Genomic DNA, 19,015 nt, shown 5'->3' with positions numbered 1-19,015 from the left:
CCACAAACGTATTGTTTATTATGCTAATAAAATGACCAACACTTGCTGTATATCACTCACTGTGCTAATAAGCTTTGCGTGAATTGACTAGTTAAATGTTGTGTGTGTGTCTGCCATCCCTGCTAGATTGGCATTCCATTGTGAACAGAGACCTTCTCTTTATGAGCTCCAAACACGATGTATTTGCATTTACTATTAATAGGTAGTTATTCTACGTGTTAATTGGTCGTGTTGCACCCAAATGAAACAACATGGATATGAAAATGGAAGAAGTGTTAAAACATGGAAAATTAGTTTATATAAATCTAAATGTAATAGCACATAAATATTAATTCCTTTTTAAAAACTTTCAGAAATCAGCTCTCCTGAAATAAGTAACTAATCCCATTGTCAATTTTTCCTTTATCAATGCTAAGCCAATATATTGTCAGAAAGATATAAATCAATAGGCCTTTTAAAGTTAAATTTTTTTCTATTATATTTCCTGCAAAGAAGATTCCAGTAGTGCTTAGAACTTTTTGACTCATTTTTATTTCATGTTTTATTCACTGTGTTATTAAAGATGTCAGAGTTAAGCTTTAAATTCGGAAGAGTTTTCAATTTCTCTTTTTTCTATTAAAAATATATTCCTAATTATGTAATTGAGTTAGAAAATTAAAATATGGAAATGTATAACATAGTGAGTAAAAGTTTCCATTTACTATATGTAGATCTTAATTATTTTTAACAATTGCATAATATTTAGCTTATAAATGCAGGATAATGAATGTAGGATAATTATCATTAAACAATCTGCTGTCAAAGGACATTTAGATTGTTTCCAGGTTTTTTTGCTGCAGGGATTATCCTTATACTTATTTTTTATACACTTGCTTAGATCATTTTTTAGTACAAATTTCTGAAAGTGGAATCGCAGAATCAAAAGATAGTCTCGTTTCAATGTTTCACATTATATGTGGTGTACGTACGCATATACCTTATTATATCATGTTTCCTCCAAAAAATTCCTGTATGGAAAGAGGCTTCAGCACATTCTTTCTCTTTGTCAATTTATTATCTCACAGAGAAATGATGAACAGCCACCCTTTTTCTTGTAGTGTCATCCTCATTGCTGTCCAAAATGAGGTATTAAAATTATACCTAAGTGGTATCTGTTGTGGCTGAATATAATCTTGAAAATAGAGACACTGCTCTCTGATTCTCAACTGTACCCTCTAGATGGCACCTAAAATTCTGTTTTTCAGACTGAAAATTGTTATCCTTAGTGGGTCATTAATCATTTTAATGAGTTTGAAAAATTTTTTTTTAATGAAGTCTAATAGAACAGAAAGAATATATTTTCTTACAGTGGGTAATAGTCAAAAAGTGTGAATATCTCTGATCCTAGGAAGTTTCCCCGGTTCCGTGGACAGGAGTGCCTCCAACTCTGCCCGTAATGGTTCGGAGCGTTAAAGCTAATCCACTCAGTGCTGGCTGCCTTCACCTAGAAGCCCGTATGCTGGACTTCGGTGTTAGTAGGGAATTGTCACAGATGTGCTGAAAATAACCCATTAGCGTATCATAGAACTCTTCATATATTCTGAACAAAGCTAGTTGCAACATTATGCTTTTCATGAAAAAAACAAAAAATTCACTGGATATTTTATTTGTTGCTGTCTAGCTACATTTTCTATTTCTCCTTCCATGGTGTGAAAATATTCCTGAAAACCTCAGTGTTGGGGGACAGAGCTGCAGAGACTGTCCCCGGTCAACTCAGTGTCTCCCTTTCTGTTTCAAGATCCTTCCTCAAAAGCACAGAGCTGAACAAGGGAAAGTGAGGGGAAGGGCTGGGGGGCCAGGGAGGTGGAAGGGGTTTTCCCTGGTCTTTTCTAAACCGTAGGTTCCAAAGGCTTAGTTAGTGTTTCAACATTTTACAAATAAAACCTGCTTTTATAATTAATGCAAATATCACTCAGTGATTCATCCTTTCCAAATAATTCTTGGTTCCTTTTGACATTTTATTTTTAAATGATGAATTAACATTAACATCACCATTGGGCTACTGTTACTTCAGCTATTCACAGTAAACTTCACTGTCTTGACGAGGCTGTAAAAGTTCAGATTTTAACCTCACCCAAGTGTCCCCTTGGGCTGCTGTTGGGCTTTTAAAACTTTGATCTTTTGGCACACATCACTGCGTAGACCACGGAGAAGATACTGGAGGGAAGACTGTTTGATTCGTCGGTTCGTCCATTGTCTACAATTTGGAGATCTTCATTAAGATTTTAGCTACAGTAGTGATCATGATAATAACCCTGCATCAGATCTAATAAATTAGGTTCAGTTTGAGTTGTAAAAATTAGGGTGAGGGCTGCTTTATAAGTTTATACATTTAAAGATCTGGGAAACCATCCACAGGTTTAAATATACACAATCGGTATAATAGAGGTACTGAATGGGTTCTATCAGTTTTAATAAGTCAACAATCTCACCTCTGCTTTTTTTGTTTTTTTGAGGAGACTTTAGAGATAAAGTCTCTTTCTCATCCAAGTTGGAGTGCAGTGGTGTGATCATAGCTCACTGCAGCCTCGAACTGCTGGCTTCCAGCAATCCTCCTGCCTCAGACTACTAGCATATGCTACCACACCCAGCTAATTTTTAAATTTTTTTTTGTAGAGATGGGGTCTCACTGTGTTGCCCAGGCTGATCTTGAACTTCTGGCCTAATGTGATCCACCAGCCTCGGCCTCGCCAAGTGTTGTGATTATAGGCATGAGCCACTGTGCCCAGTTTTTACCTCTGCTTTTGAAGACTGTGGGTTAAGACTATTTGAGAAGATTCAGGAGATCGGCCCAGATTAATGGAAAGTCTAAAGGCAAAAATATGATTTTAATATCTTTCTTGGAAGTTTGGGCTCCTGTGGTGTTCTAAGGATAGGAATTTTCACGTAGATTGTTGTAAATGATACTAGCACTGTATTTCAGTGTAACATTTTTTTCATTAGTATTCATCATATAACTGAAAATTATGCTAATGATTATTTATTGGGAATGTTGAATAGGCGTTTATTAGCTAACTGACATATTCCAAGCTCAGCAAAGTTCTTTTCTTTTCAAAAGTCTATCCCACAAGCAAAGGCCACAGTGAGTTTAGTTAATACACGAGGTCGCACGCCCAGCCGTGGCAGAACACTTGAATTGTGAATGACTTAATTCCTCTTTACCGGATCAGGTCAATTTTCCCTTTTTAAACTGCTTGTCTTAATTGAGATTTGTTCAAGTGCGGCTGTTTGTATACCTTCCATCGGCAGTTTCTTGTCTTAGGCAAATACTTCCCTGCAGCTCCGCATGAACTTCATGTTCTACAGAATTCAGAGCTGCCCTTTCCCTTCCGTTAAAATTGGACACTGCGCTGTGTCCCCCTAGGAATGCTCGTGAGCTTGCTGGCTGGTCACCAGCCACGCAGCACTGCAGCAGGAGAGGACTGCGTTGGAAATCAGGTTCCTCTTTGGAGGCTTTTGTGCTTACTGGAGTGTTAGGCGATGTATTCATTAGAGCGAGGGCTGGATGTTTCCACAAAAAACCTGACAGTACATTGGGTTAAAGAACAAAGTTTCTTTCTTCCTCACATCGCCACCAGCATGAGCTGCCTGATGGTCAGGGCAGCTCCGTCTCATGGCGGTGTTCAGGGATCCAGTCTCCTTCTGTCCTATTTGTCTGCCATCTCCTAGGCTGTTCGTCACCTGTGTGGTACAAGCCAGGTCTTCTCCAAGTCTGGGTTTATCCAGCGGAAAAGAGCAAAAAAAAAAAAAAAAAACAAAACCTGGAGGAAGCATGACAAGGGCCTTAAGCCCAGACCTGGACGAGGCACACGACAGTCTGACGCCCCACCGGCGAGCGGTGGGCAGACGGCCGTCGCCAGCTTCAGGGACGCGTGGGGTACGCGCCAGCTGAGCGGCCGCGTTTGCAGCCACAGCGCTGTTGCTGTGGAAACAGAGAGCACATTTTGCTGGACACCTCACATTCTCATCTGCAGTCCGGAGTGTCCTTGAGCGCTGTATAGACGTCATGAAAAAAACGAGAAATTCCCATCAGCAATTATATTTGCTTCCAGACTTTTTTTTTAGTCTTCTCATTTTCATGTTGCTTATCTAAAATTTGATCTAAATAAACTTAAATAAAATTAACCTATATTGAATATAATAACAAGACTATTTCTTATCAAAGTAAATCCTAAATGATACGTGATTTTAGATACTATCTTTATGTAACCGCATGGTTCTTCGCTTTTTATCGGGGCCACTGGGTAACAGAAGATTGCTAGGGCCTGCAGCGTGTAAATGTCTGTGTGAGGTTGATTCAGTCTGAGACCTATAGCCTTGATAATAAGGGCTTTTATTTTTGTATTTTCTCTTTCACTTTTAACATTACAGGATTTCTATAGTGGTTTGACAGTGGCAGGAGAAAGGCTTGCTCCCCTGGAACTCGCTGGAGGACGGAGCACGCACATGGTAGCTGGCGGTCCTCTCCTGTGCTATGCAGAGCACCGATGGGGCCCTTCTGAGCTCCTTAACCTTGTAGAAAACTGGAAGACAGTTTTAGAACCACCCCAGAATTCATGAAGGGGTGGAAAATAATATACTTAAGGAGCTAAGACTATTAATACTTAATGTTTAGAGGGTGGTAAAAAGAAATGGCTTCTAAGAATCCCAGGATGCATGATTTTTTGTGCAGAGGATAAAGACCAGTTGTTGCAAACTCAGGACGCTGTTATGAGCTTAGATCATACGTAACTGGTAATTCCTTGATTATGCAATCTCCCTGCTGTTAGGTTTAGATACCAAAGAGGAACAACACTATGTCCTCCTGTGGTCTTTAAAAAAGCATTATGTTTGGTCTTACTGAAATAATACAGTTTACTCCTGCACGAATTCCATGGTGATAGAGTTTTTAAGGTTCATCCTAGCGTTACAGTTTTGTTTTGCTTTGTTTTAATACACAGCTCCGGAATGGCAGAAGACGACCCATACTTGGGAGGGCATGAACAAGTAAGTGTTATAATCTCACTGATCATTTTATTCAAATGTCTTCATATTTCAAAATATATAGAGGCAATATTAGTAATTCAATATCAGGAAAACTCTAAAATCAGTAACAATTAAAATTTATTTTTCTGGTTTCTCTGTCTCTCCATGTGAGGTTAAAGAGGACAAGACATGTAAAATAAGAACGTAAACCCTACTCGCCCACTTATTGTTGCATAAAAATTGTATAAGCTGCAGGTCACGTGACAGCCACTGTATTAGTTTCCTAGGGCTGACGCAACAAGTCACCACAGCCCTGGTGGCTCAAAGCAACAGGGCATATTCTCTCGCGGTTCTGGTGGCTGAAAGTCTGAAATCAAGTGTTGACGGGGTGGATCCTTCCAGAGGTTCTGAGGGAGAATCTGCTCCGTGCCCTCTCCCAGTTGCTGGCAAAATCCTTGGCATTCTCTGGCTCGTAGCTGCGTCACTCTCTCTCTGCCGCTGCTGTCAGATGCCTTCTTCCCTGTGTCTTTTGTGTCTCAGTACCCAAATCTTCTCTTTTTTCCTATAAAGGCATCAGTCATTGGATTTAGGGCCCACTCTTATCCAATATGACTTCGTCTTAACTTGCTTACCTCTGCAAAGACCGGATTTCCAAATAAGGTCCTATTCATAGGTACCGAGGATTAGGACTTAAATGTATCTTTTTGGGAGGGAACATAGTTCAACCCATTACAGCCCCTTAAAATATTTATTTAAAATTCATCTTTCCCCAGAGGAGCAGACATAAAAACAAAACAAAACAAGAAAACCAAACTCATCTAATTAGGAGGCAGATCAGTGTAGTAAGACCTTTGAACTTAGAATTTGAAGATCTTTCTGGAAGTGCCGACTGCTACTGATCAGCTCTTCAGACTTGAGGAATCATTTAGCCCCTTTAATCCTTACTTTTCTCATTTGCAAAATAGAAATGCTAGCAAATTTCTACACTCACACTCACAGAGGTGTTGAAAATACTCAGTTGGTAATGAATGTGCTTTGGGAGCATAAACTGTTCATTATGGTTATATTCGCGGTTATGAAAGCATACCACTGTACTTTTTCTTTTTCTCCTAGCTCTTCAGTTTTGAAAAATTTCAAGCCTATAGAAATGTCTAATAGTCCAAAAAATCCATGTTGGTTATTAACAGTTTGCTCCCCCCACCTCCGCCCCCATATGGAATCATTTGAAACCAGTTTTCAGATTCTGGAGTAACTGCAATGGCAATATTAAATATTTAAAATTTTTAAAAATTTTCCTTAAAAGATATGTTGGTATTTTTTTAGAGAACATAAATAATGATTCTAAGAAGGATTTAAAACACTGAGATTTATTTATCATCAGCTATTTATTGAGATATTACTGTATACTAGAACATTGGTTTAGTAGGGATACAAAAATAAGCGATATATAGACTCTTGTTTCAGGAAGCTGCCATTTTGGTAGGAAGGACAGACACAGTTTCCATATGGTGGTAAATGCTATGGTGGTCTGCACGAGTGGGACAGAAATATTGAGAGAGATCACTTAGGTGCTTCCTTGGGGGAACAGCAGAGTTATGGAGGACTCTCCCTTTGGAGGACTCCAAAGGGAGTCCCTGTAAGCTGAGATTTGAAAGATGTAGTTTTCTAGGCTAGACAAGGTGAGGGAACATGAGGTATCAGGACACTCTGGTCCATGATTCATTAACATTTCATGTTTAAATTTTAGTGGCAACTATTTGAAACAATGAATTTCCCAAATTTACACATAGGAAGAATCAGTCAGAAAAATAAAACCAAAAGCAAAATACTTTTTAAGAGATCTAGTATTGTTTCTATGGATAAAATAGACATATAGCATTCACTGCTATTGGTAATGTTGTGATTAATTTAGAAAGAATGGATATGCATTGCTTTTCACATTAAGATCCTCCTTTCTAGTTTTATTGTAAAAATGGTGATAAAAGATAAATCTAGGAACATTTTCCTTGATAGCAGTGTGAAAAACATTTGGCTATTCATATCATCAAAAACCCTTTATTTTGCCTTTCACTTTTAATATGCTATCTCTAACAATTAAAGTGCAGCATGAGGGTTGTTTCTGCTTGATTTTAAACCACGCCTTCCTGTCTATCTGCAGGAAATCTTATCAACAAGAGATGGTTCTTTATGCCACACAAGAGTACAACCTGCTGAAAACATTCATTTTGAAAGTTTTTGACATGTGGGCATTTTTGCGATCAGCAACAGTGCTTGGGTGTGTTCTGATATTTCCATTTTTGAGGGGAGAGGTCCTTGAAATTTTTTTTCTTGTCTCAAGCTTAATGATTCTATTTCCTAAAGTTTATATGTCCTCCTGGTATATCCTCAGTGTTTTAGTGCAGTCAGGAATTTGCTCTTCTCCCGTGACCTAATGAACAATGCAAGCTGCGGTACAACACAGCTGCTCTCTTTTTTGTCCAAAGCAGATTGCGAATCTCTCTCCTAAGATGGGTGCCTTTGCCCAGATTCCAGTCATTTTAGCCACCTGCAGGACCACAGGAAAGGAGATTTTTCCTACTAGGTTGTCTTTTTTGCTCTGAGACTAGCAAATACTCCTTGTAAGGTGGGGCCCATTTTTGCAGAACATGTTTTCTCATTCCTGTATTTCCTTTTCAGCAAACAATAAATAGCATCAATGAGCTTTATCCTTAAGCATTGAAGGGGAACTTTTTTTGTTCCTCAGTTGAAACTTTGCATCCATTACAACTGGATCTGAAGTGTTCTTTATTTAAATGCTCTTTTTCTTCCTCTTGATTTAACTAGGCATACTAGATTCTTAGGTACCCAAGAACCTCTAATAATTTACTAATACTGACAAGAGACAAGTTTTAATACTAGCGATTTAAAAAATATACTAGTTCCAGCACACTTACTGACTAGCCTATCATAAAAAGTAAAATATGGTTATTTCTATGCTGACCACAGACATTTCAAGCACGTGACTTCTTTAGGCCAAAACAAATAGCAAACTCGGAAATATGAATTTAAAGTTCTAAATGAATGAACTGGGAGAAAACTTTTTTTCTTGGGATAAGTAATTAAAAGTGTTTTATCAGGATAGAACTTAATGCCAGCAAAATATATTACACGCCCACTGTGTTAGTTTTCTGTGTTAGTTTTCTGTTGCTGCTGTAACAAATTAGCACAAAGTTATGGCTTAAAACAACGCTAATTTATTTTCCTAAGTCTGGAGGTCAGAAGTCTAAATCCACGTGCTGGCAGGGCTGCATTCCTTCTAGAGGTTCTAGAGGCTCATTCTGTGCCTTTTTGAGCTTCTGGAGGCTGCCTGCGTTCCTTGGCTTGTGCACCCACCCATCACTGCAGCCTCCTGCTTCCAATGTCGCCCTCCTACTGCTCACTTTGATTTCCTGGATCCCTCTACGGAGCCCACTTGGACAGTTCAGGGCAGTCATCTCAGTAGCCTTGCCTTAATGACATTGGCAAAGTCCTTTTGGCGATATAAGGAGCATTCACAGGTTCTGAGGATTAGGACGTGGACATCTGTGGGGGGAGCCATTATTCAGCCTAAAACACCCACCAAATTCCAGGCATTTTGTATTATGCTAAGAAAACAAAGGTGAAAAAAAAATGAGTGTGCTCATTGCTTAGTTATCTGCTCTTTGGACTGTAAGTTAATTTTCAATTATTCTGTAAATAGTTCCAGAGCTGCTGTCTATAATTTGAGGCCTTGAAATTGAGTAGCTAGATTAGGGATGTATTTACTGCTATAATAGAAATATAGATTTCTAGAATTATATTCCAATATTTATAAGAGAGTATAAGCTTCAAATCATTTATTCAACAAATATTTGTTAAGTATCTACTCTGCGATAAGCATACAGTTAGCCCTGAAAATGTGCTAGTAAGAAAACCATACCAGGTCCTTGCCTCTGGAGACCTTATAGCTAACCTTATAGGTTGTTCTTCTCAAATCCTTTTGTTACACATAGTCCAACCTTATGCAAAATTTCATACACATGAGAACTTAACTAGGTCTCATGAAGGTGTTTTAAAATCCTGATATAAAATGTTTTCAGCTTTTTGTTTTTGGCTTTAGTTTTCATTCCTGTTACTAAGTTTTAGGTATCCCAGCTGCAAATTTTTAATATTATGTTGGAAAAATGATTGGAAGACTTAAATTTTCTTCTTTACAGATGTTTCCTTTGAATCCTTTGAATCATACAATATTTAATCCAGAATTATTCCAACCAGAGATGGCACTGCCAACAGGTAAGGAAACTCGTTCCTGCTGCCTACTGTTTTGCTTTCGCGTTTTTTAAAATTCAGGATTTGCTAATAGTTTCTTTTAGAAATTCAGTGATGTCCCTAGGAAGGAAATGGTGATTTGTGTTTTAAAAACCAATCTTTCAATATTCTTTCTTGAAATATGTTTGCACAAAAATGTTTCACTTCAGTTACTCCTGTATGGCTTTCTGCAGTTGTTAGTGTCTGCCAGGACGACACAGAGGGAACTTCTTCACTCGATATAACGATTTTCCTTTTCACCCAATCATATCCTTTCTGCGTCCGTTTTAAGAGCTCTGTGCTTTGTCCCAGACTCACACGAGGCAGTCTCGACTCCTCAGTTCTGTTCCAAAGCGTTTATCTGAGGGTCTGCTGTGTGCCAGCCAGCGTGCCAGGCACTGGGGAAACAGTGTGCAGAAATCATAAAAATCATCTCCGTAGAAAAATTATGGAAGACGTTTAGCTTTCCATTCTGACCAGTTGGATAAAACAATAATAATCCTTCCTTCTAACATGACAGTATTAATTATCCCCCATCAGCAATTGGTTAATCTCATATGAGTAACCAATTTAAAAATCAACTCATTAGCCTCTTGTTTTCAATTGATAGGTTTGTACGTAAGCTCGGTGTGATGGCTCTTTTTATGTTCTATTTTGCTCTTTACATCCCTAGTTTAACATGTTCAAAAGCAGGTGAGTGAGTTACTGAGGTTCTGTACAAGACAGAGTTTGGTAATCACTGAAGTGAGCATCAGCTGTTTTGTTTACCATGGACTTGCTTGTCTTCACTGGGAGGCTTTACCCAATTCGTATCATTCTCATTACTGTGGTTACTCTAGTACTTCCTTTTCAGTTTTTAGATCAGGATGTTTTTATGCATTTATGTCTTTGATATTTCTAGGAGTTCAAAGGAGGGGAGAAAGATCTGCCACACTTTTGCCTCCACTAGTGAAGTGGTGTTACAGAGGCCTTTCTCTCTTTACCTTATAAAACTTATTTTTCAGTCTGCTGTGTCTGAGATCTTGTGAAGAGCTATCCACTTTGAGCTCTAGGTCAGCTTCCTGTGACTAAGTAAATGTCTTGGTAGCGTCTGTGTTTCCTGTGAACTTTTTTGTTCTGAGGTTGAAAGTATTTTTCTTAGTATTAATGTATTACTAAAATGGTAAGAACTTGATTCTGTCCTCAAGAAATATACACATTTCCATTTATTGCTTTGTGAATACCAAGCAATATCGTGAGGCAGACGTTTTCTTGATTTTTTTTTTGTTTTTCTTCAGGTTTATAGGCATAGAAGTAAGATTATCAAAAGAATCATCTCAGTAAATATTCTGTGGTCAGAGCTTTATATTGTAGAAATTATTTTGCCATAATATTAGAAAAACTTTTAAAATTATACCTAACAATCTTATTTCCCAGTTGTTAATGCTCCTTCATTTTTATCCGTATATTTTTCCCTTTTTGTTGCAGTTGGCATAGTCCAATTTTTATAGTCCAAGATGTATGGCATGTTTTATTCAGATTTTAAAGGGATAGATTATCTAAACCAGCATTAATTTGTAAATCTAAGCTATTATAATTTATAGTTTTCATATAGATTTTTTAATCTTCTAGATTTCTTGAAATCTAAAACCATCAGTAGATCTACTACTTGTTGAAAACTATGGGATACGGTGTAAGTTAGGTCTATAATATTATGCTGTAATTTAAATTTCTCTGCACAGGGGGATGTCACTTGTCATGGCACGTTAATGTGGCCAAAAGAAGGTTGGCCTTAAAACAAATCATATGCATATGCATATCAAATCTAATTTTCTAGTTGATTTAACTTTTGAATATGTTCCCGGAAGAGAAAAATGCCTCCATTTACATGAAATTTCACATGTTTAAAGGAAATTAAATCCTAAAGGAAAATAATAGCAAAACTATAAATATTTTTAGAAGAGTTAATAAAAGTGAGAGACTTTGAAGTTTAATGTGAATGTGCTCCCAACTCTTCTATATTTTTCATGACATCTTATCCAAATGTTGCTTTCTGAGAGGTCTATCTTCTTGATACGTTCTTTTAGTATTCTAGAGGGAATGTTTTTATATTTGTTACATTGTTATACAGGCTATATATAGTATAGTATAGTAGTTTGAAAATATTTCTATTTCTAATCAATTTTACTTCTTTATTCAAAATTAAATTCTAGCCATTTTTTGGATTTTAAAATTGCAATGATGTTTCTAAAAGTAGTTTGAAATGTCAAGGGATGGATTTCATACATAAAAAAAGAATATAATTTACTATATTACTACATTGGCCACTGACTTCCCATTTTTCTTTTCTTGTGTATGTTTCACTTCAAATGCAGTCATTTTCCAACTAGCTTCCTTATAAATTTCTTGAATGATAACAGGAAATAACTATACCTTTGTTTTCTGCAACTCTTTACTCTTATCCTGATTCATCACAATACTGAGAAGATAAAAATAAGTTGTCTTTTAAGTTATAGTTTATTTTTAATTTCAACCTGAAATTTTATCTTTTCCCCACAAATTTGTTTATCCATAATACCAGGTCTTGAGCTTCTAGCTGAGAGACAATGAAGATTTAAATGGACACAGAAACGTTCTCCTAGAATATTTTTATACCAAACATTGTAATTTATATTCAAACAGATGAGAAACACCATATGCGTTTACTTATTGCAGAGCTATGGGTTATTGTAGTGTTAACATAAAAACCAGCAAGAGAGCTTAGGTACTTTTTCACATTGAATACATTTGTATTTATGTTCTCAGAGGATCTGATTTTCCTTTGAATGTTCAAGTCAGATACAGTTAGGGTATGTATTAAGCCTGTAGTTTTCTATATGTTTTTGCAATAATTAATTTGCATGCACCTATCTTCAATTAAATTATTTTCAGGATTTTAGAAAATGCCTGAGCTGTTCTAGAACAGAGTTCATATGATAGCACAATATTCACAAATTTTGCATAAGCATCAAGTCTATGGATTAATAAGAAAAGTTCACCGTGTCTGATAGACCAGATTAAATTGAAAGGTGGGGAGGAGAATGGAAGCAAGCTAACCAGTTAGGAAATAAAGGTTAGTATTCATGGATTCAGATAAGGAAAGGAACAGAAAACTTGGTGTAAGGGAAAACAGTCTGAGATCACTATCTGTGTATCTCACACATGTAGGTTGCTAGCTCAATCTCTTTTAATTTCACAGTAAGCACATTCTCTCTGAAGAATGAAAGTCAGTGTCTAATGAGGTGAAAACAAAAGAAAATGTCATAGTGCCCAGGAAGTGGCTGCTGCTTTAAATTGGTATTTGTCATTTTAAAGTGTTTTGTGAGGAGAGATAAGATTGTGAAGGCGGCTGACAATGTTTGCGTTTGTGGGGCTGGGCAATGTGCCATCGCCATTCAACAAACTTTTATTTATTGTGGCTCCCTAAAACTGTAAAACTGTTTTCAATATAAGGGTAAAGTTAATATTTCAAACGAGGAAGAAAAATTATACCCTTGTGGAATTTTAGCTAAGATTGATTTGAAATCTCTATATAAAAACATAATTTCAATTTTTGAATTGCTTTGCATTTGATACCATGTCTCAAGCCTCACAGTTTCTTCTGGTTTCTGTTTGTTCCTTTTTTTTTTTTAGCAGATGGCCCATATCTTCAAATATTAGAGCAACCTAAACAGGTAAGAAGATTAAAGGGGTGGTACTTTGTCTTTAAATGTTAGATTCCTATGTCTAATATTGAGATCTCAAGCACTGAATAATAGTAAACAAATTTTATGAAAGAAGACACTTACCTGGAAGACCGACAACTTGTCAAATTATGTAACAACTTTATCCGTTCCCTTTACTGTTCTCTTAGCCATTCTTTGAACTGTCTTAAGCTTTAGTACTTAGTTCTGTAAAACTCCATTTAGCTGTAGATCCTTGGTATTCTTCTATCTCTCCCAGCTTAGCTCACCAGCTACTCCCAGGATAGGCACAGGTTATTTCTATTTATTTTCGTTTACAAGGAAATATGCATGCATGCGGTTCACACACACAGAATTACATCCATCAGTTACCTCCACACACGTGTATTACTTCTTAGCCTTCCTCCTTCCTTCAGTAGCGCCAGCCTTTCCTGTTCTGTCTTTGCAACATGGAACCTAAGCTCCTAGAAGCACCAGTGGGAGGTCAAGTGTTAGAATGGACTGTTGAGTTCTCTTGGGAGAGGAGCGTTTTCTCTTATCAGCCTCTTCCTCTTACCACTAGATTCTGCAGAGGCTTGAATTGAAATGGCCTCCTCGCCATGTCCCAACTCTGTGAATAAATATTTGTTGGAAAGTGAACGGGACCAGGGCTGTGAAAGAGGAGGAAAGAAAGTCTTTGATTTCTGCCTGTAGGAGATTTAATTATTAAGGGAGGGAAGTAATGACATGGTCCCTCACAGAGTGCAGACAGTCAGTAAACGTCTGAATGGATGTTCTGATCACGTGTGTGGGACTGAGGATACACATACCTGCCCTCTTGCAGTTATATTACCCAATACCTTTCCTAAGCACTCTAAGAATTAGCTCATGTGAGTAGCGCTTTTGCATTGTGTAGCATTTAATCAATGCTAACCTGGGTCAAGAACTCAAATAAGGCATCCACTGCATTGTGGTTTCCAGAATATATATGTATTAGATTTGGTCAGCATTTAAAGGATATAAATATCTTAATAATTACCAAACAGGCTACTCTTATAAGGTCAAAATCAGATAAAAGTTTTTATTGTGGGGACAGGAATGCCACATGAGACTTTGGAGTGTTGTTCTGGTTGCTCGCAATTGGCGCATCCTACCCCCACAAGCCGCCAATAAAACTTTGCTCTGCCCTACCTCTGTGTCCAACTCTGCAGCGGTGACACCTCACAGGAGGTCAGCAATCGTTCAAAGACCCTCTCAGTGAAATTTTATCCGTTGAAATTTTATGCAGTGATCTGGCATCCTACAAGATTTCCCGGCTTATAAGATCTGGGTAATTGATGAAATTGAGAAATCAACTAAAATATCTGCATACTGGATAAGATATTTTTTCAAATATCCATTTTCGTAAGTATAGCACTACATTAAGAGTTTTGAAATGCAGTTCCTTATCATTGGCCCAACAGTCATACGGAAAAAATGACATTTATGATTTACCTGAAGAATTAATGTAGCTCCAGAATTCATAATTTAATTCATTATATGTGTATGCATAAAAGCTTATGTGAGTAAAACAATGTGTTTACCTAACTGGTATTGTTTTGATAACTGAATTCAGTGAAAGTAAGAAGGTCGTATCAAGGCAGACTTTCTGATTGGATGGATGTAGCTTTGCCTTTGAGGTTGATGACTCATGTTAAGCAAATGGAGTTGCTGAGGTCAATGGCTGTGTGGATTGGCAAACCTTTAATCTCAGAAATTTAGAATCAGACATGCGTCCAGACAATGCATTTGAAGACATCTTATCTTCCTGAAGAAAAAGTTACAAATTTCCATGCTCAGGCTAAAAATTTCTTTGTGTAGAACTTTAGATACTCTTGTGTAGCCATGAGTAATATCTATCAAGTGTTTTTCAGTTTTTTTCTACTATCCCAAAGAAATTTTGTGATTAAAGCAATTCATTAATTGCTTTCTTAATTTTTAAGATAGAAAAATGTTCTTTTTCTTCAGGGCCTCCTTGCCACAGATTTTCCCTAAGTCTGACAGAGATGAGTCATAGCGTAGACTACTAATTTTTAGACTAGCCAGTTCTGTTGCGTATTATTCAGTGTTAATTGTCTAATACTGTGTAAAAACTGAAGCGGTGTTTAAGTTGAGTAGCAGTCAAGTAAATCTCTATCTTTATGTTTAGCTAGTTCTGGAGGCCAACTTTTGCACATGTGTTGCTTTTTCATGCTTTTAGAAATTTCATTTAGTTATTTAAAATAAATCAATAGGTGTTGCTTACAAAAGGTATAGGGCTAAATTTGTAACTTACTTTTTAATTTGAGTTTTGTGAGAAGCAAAACAAAGGAATTGCCCCTAAAACCTCACCTCAGAAGGCTTCCGTGGTATGTAAGTTTCGAATCTCCTGAGGAGCCATATGCAGGAGTTATTTCGGGTCTCACTTTGGTGAGTTGATCGTACACTGAAGATCCTTGTGCACCTTGAGGAACGTTCCCAGGCTAGGGAGTTTGCTTCATGCCTTAATCGTCTGGTGATGTGTGCTTTAGGGCTGATCTTTGGAAATAAAGAATTCCTCAGAGAATGTAGGCACAGTTCCAGATGTTTCCCAGAGATTTAAATGAGTTCAAGGCATCTGGACCACTCAGACTACAAAGCCATAGTAGTAATAATGAAAGGTAGTCAGTCTAAGGAGGGCAAAAATTTTACACTGGTCCATGAGCTCAAAGCGGTGAAAACCTTCATGCTGCCGGCATTCCAACTTGGATGAGTAAGGCAGAGAGCCCCCACCGCAGTCAGCGGGTGTGGGGAGCTCCTGATGGCCTGATGATCAGTCCTGTTGATATGAAGTCAGCCCCGCAATAAAAATAAATGAAAGGGGAGGATTTTCCTTAAAGTATATTAACATATTGTTCTTTTCACCAAAGAGTGAATTTGAAAAAAGGAAACTATCTGCTTACCAACAGTTATAAACTACTAATACTACCACAAATTGATTGACATTATTATAAAGTTGAGTCTCTCAGGAAATTCAGAGAGAATCCCTTAATACGATGGTGAGGTCCATTTGCATAATTAACCTTGTTTTCTTCCGTGTATACAAATGTGCTTAATTATAATTAAGCTAGCTTTCTAAATCATAAAATGTTAGAACTGGAATAAACCTTAAAGATGTCAGGTATAATCTTCTTATTTATACAGATGAAGAAACATGGTGTTTATCAGCCCCTAGTAGTTTATGTATTAATAGTAAAGGCTTCTAGCTAACTCTTCATTGATTAACTATGTCTATAAAATTCCTGGTCGGATGATATTTAAGGGAACTACCTGGTTTGAGATTCATTCGGGTCAGCTCATATTCAAGCTTGAGCTGGATCACATCGATAATTATAAAATCAAAAACCTTATCCTGGCCGGGCGCGGTGGCTCACGCCTGTAATCCGAGCACTCTGGGAGGCCGAGGCGGGCGGATTGTTTGAGCTCAGGAGTTCGAGACCAGCCTGAGCAAGAGCGAGACCCCGTCTCTACTAAAAATAGAACGAAATTAATCAGACAACTGAAAATATATACAAAAAATTAGCCGGGCATGGTGGCGCATGCCTGTAGTCCCAGCTACTCGGGAGGCTGAGGCAGGAGGATCGCTTGAGCCCAGGAGTTTGAGGTTGCTGTGAGCTAGGCTGACGCCATGGCACTCTAGCCCGGGCAAAAGAGTGAGACTCTGTCTCAAAAAAAAAAAAAACACCTTATCCTCTGTAGCGCCGAGAGAAGCTCACCAGTGCAGGGGCGAGCATGGGGGCTCCACAGCACCGGTTTGGTATGTCTGCAAACACAGTGCTGTGGTTCCTCCTGAGCGAACTGTGATCAGAGTAGATAAAGGAATTCCTTTAAGAAAGAGTCAAAGAAGCGTAACTGTTAGTACTATGGCAAAGTTCAGAGCGTGGCAGCAGCGGTTGGAGCCGGGGAAGCTGGGATGCACACGAGCCACCGCGTGCTGAGCCGGAAGACCTCAGCCCTGCAGCAGTTTGCACACGCGCAGCGCGGGAGCTTCCGCAGCTCGGCGCCTGGCTTTGCAGCCACATCTCGGTGTGCAGATGCTAATGAATATAGTTCCATGAAAAGATTATGGGAAGAGTGATTCTCATTTACAGAGTCCTCTCTCACAGTTTCATGTTTTCCTTCTCTCATTTAGTGCACATAAGATGTAAAAATTTGTATGTAACTTTGTCACAATAATTTTTAATAAGCATTTCTCTAACCGATTGGCTCGATGTTCACCTTTGCAGAGAGGGTTTCGTTTCCGTTACGTGTGCGAAGGCCCATCCCACGGCGGGCTGCCTGGCGCATCGAGTGAAAAGAACAAGAAGTCCTACCCTCAGGTCAAAGTAAGTTTGTGGTACCCTTCTCTGTGAATTCTGGAAAATTGGATTTCCTAGGATTTCCAAGGAATTGCTTTAAATTAGTACAGTTTGCTTTTGCCCCTAAAATGAAGTGTTCATATGATTATTATAACTTTTAAATGGAAATATGTCTCTTAGCAACAGAAGTGACAGATACTAAAACTTTGCTAACATTCCCATTTAGTAGAAATGTTTTCAACATTAGCTGAGAAACTTTTGCTATTTCTTGATCACCTTAAAGGTTTTGAAAATTGCATACTTCCTGAAACTTTAATAAGCCTTTAAAAAAAAGGTTTGATTTTGGCTCTTTGGAGATTTGGTGGAAAAAAAAAAAAACCAGATGACTGAGTGTGTAGATTATACAGTATATTAAATATTTAAGATCATGAATTCAGATCCAGTTTCTGTTATTAGCTGTGTGGCTTTGAGTAGGTTTTCCAACACTTTGAAACCTTAGTATCCTAATGCGTAAAGTGTATAAAATGTAGAAATGTTAATGGTATATACTTAATAAGGTCTTTTAGAGATTAAATGAGAAAACGTATTGTAAGTGCTCCATAGAGAACCCGAAAGTACCCAGGGCGCTACCTGAGCAGGTGAGCAGGCGCACGTGCCGTGCCTCTGGAACGAGCTGCTTCGCGACACGGTGGCGGTGTGTTTGGTTGTACCTTTTACCATCTTCAGGTTCTGTTTTTGTTTGTCGATTTTATTGAGAATATCTTTCTCTAAGTTAATCTGAGTTTTTTGTTTTCATAATATCGTACCATGTTTCATAGACTGATAATAAACACAGACTGATAGAGTTTTGCAGAAAAGCCAGTCAACAATTATAATTTAGTCGTTTATAAAAGTTTTTGTTTGCTCAGTCGTTCAAAGCTTGGACGAAACGATTCCCACTATGTGTGTGAGCCCCGCGGGATTAACATGCTTCTGGCCTCAGTCTTGTTGCTGGTTTGTCTCTGTGGATAGTTAAAGGTTGATAGAGCAGGCCCTCGGGGAAACTGTGATGTAAAGAAATTTGTCTCTGGTTTTTCCAGCATTGCATTTTGTTTCTTCTCTTTCCTCATATCCCATTTCTAGGCCCAGGCCTTTTTTAAGTTCTTAGCCCTGTTCCAAAACAAAAGCCAAAATACCGTGATGTCATTCTTTACCTTTCAAGTGAAACCCACCCATATTGTATCATGTGGATCCTATTAGTCATATTGGCGTTGTAAGTCTCTGAGCTCTAGTTGTTTGAAGAAAGATGATTTTCCTGTTAAAGGTAACTAGGCAGGTAAATAGGACATCATTAGTCCACAGAAGCAGACCACAGTCTAATGGCCTCAAGTCCTTTAGAACCTGGGTGAGGAATGAGGAACAGCAATAAAGACGCTAATTAGCATCTATTAAACACCAAATATTTGCCAAGCGCTTTATATGCATTAACCCTATTAGTCCTCATAGCAGCTGCAGTAGGTACAGAGTGCAACGCCTGTGGGCAGCTGAGGCTCAGAGGGTGGGAAATCATCCGGCCTTTCTCACGAGCCTGGACTAGACTAGACGTTGCCTTACAGCAGACTGTTGCTCACTGCACCCCTCGGGTAGAATGTGTGCATTTGGGGTGCTGGGTCAGGGAGATGAGGGACAGGA

At 38.1% G+C, this 19,015-nt stretch overlaps 1 protein-coding gene across 2 annotated transcripts in view; it reads left to right on the top strand.

Annotated features, from left to right (window-relative positions):
* The first annotated feature begins 4,979 nt into the window (after positions 1-4,979).
* Positions 4,980-19,015, top strand: part of NFKB1 (nuclear factor of kappa light polypeptide gene enhancer in B-cells 1) — a 94,263-nt gene continuing 80,227 nt past the window's right edge. The window contains exons 1-4 of one of the 2 annotated variants that reach the window (XM_012655379.1): positions 4,980-5,025; positions 9,219-9,294; positions 12,961-13,001; positions 17,273-17,371. In XM_012655379.1, coding sequence (XP_012510833.1) covers positions 4,987-5,025; positions 9,219-9,294; positions 12,961-13,001; positions 17,273-17,371 — 255 coding nt within the window. In that variant the 5' untranslated portion in view covers positions 4,980-4,986. The remainder of the gene's footprint in view (positions 5,026-9,218; positions 9,295-12,960; positions 13,002-17,272; positions 17,372-19,015) is intronic. The other variant, XM_012655381.1, reaches the window with a different exon arrangement.

Source organism: Propithecus coquereli, unplaced genomic scaffold (assembly GCF_000956105.1).
Source record: "Propithecus coquereli isolate 6110/MARCELLA unplaced genomic scaffold, Pcoq_1.0 Scaffold475, whole genome shotgun sequence".
In the NCBI taxonomy this organism is placed as follows: domain Eukaryota; kingdom Metazoa; phylum Chordata; class Mammalia; order Primates; family Indriidae; genus Propithecus; species Propithecus coquereli.
The sequence above is the reverse complement of the archived record's forward strand: the minus strand, read 5'-3'. Positions and strand labels throughout refer to the sequence as shown.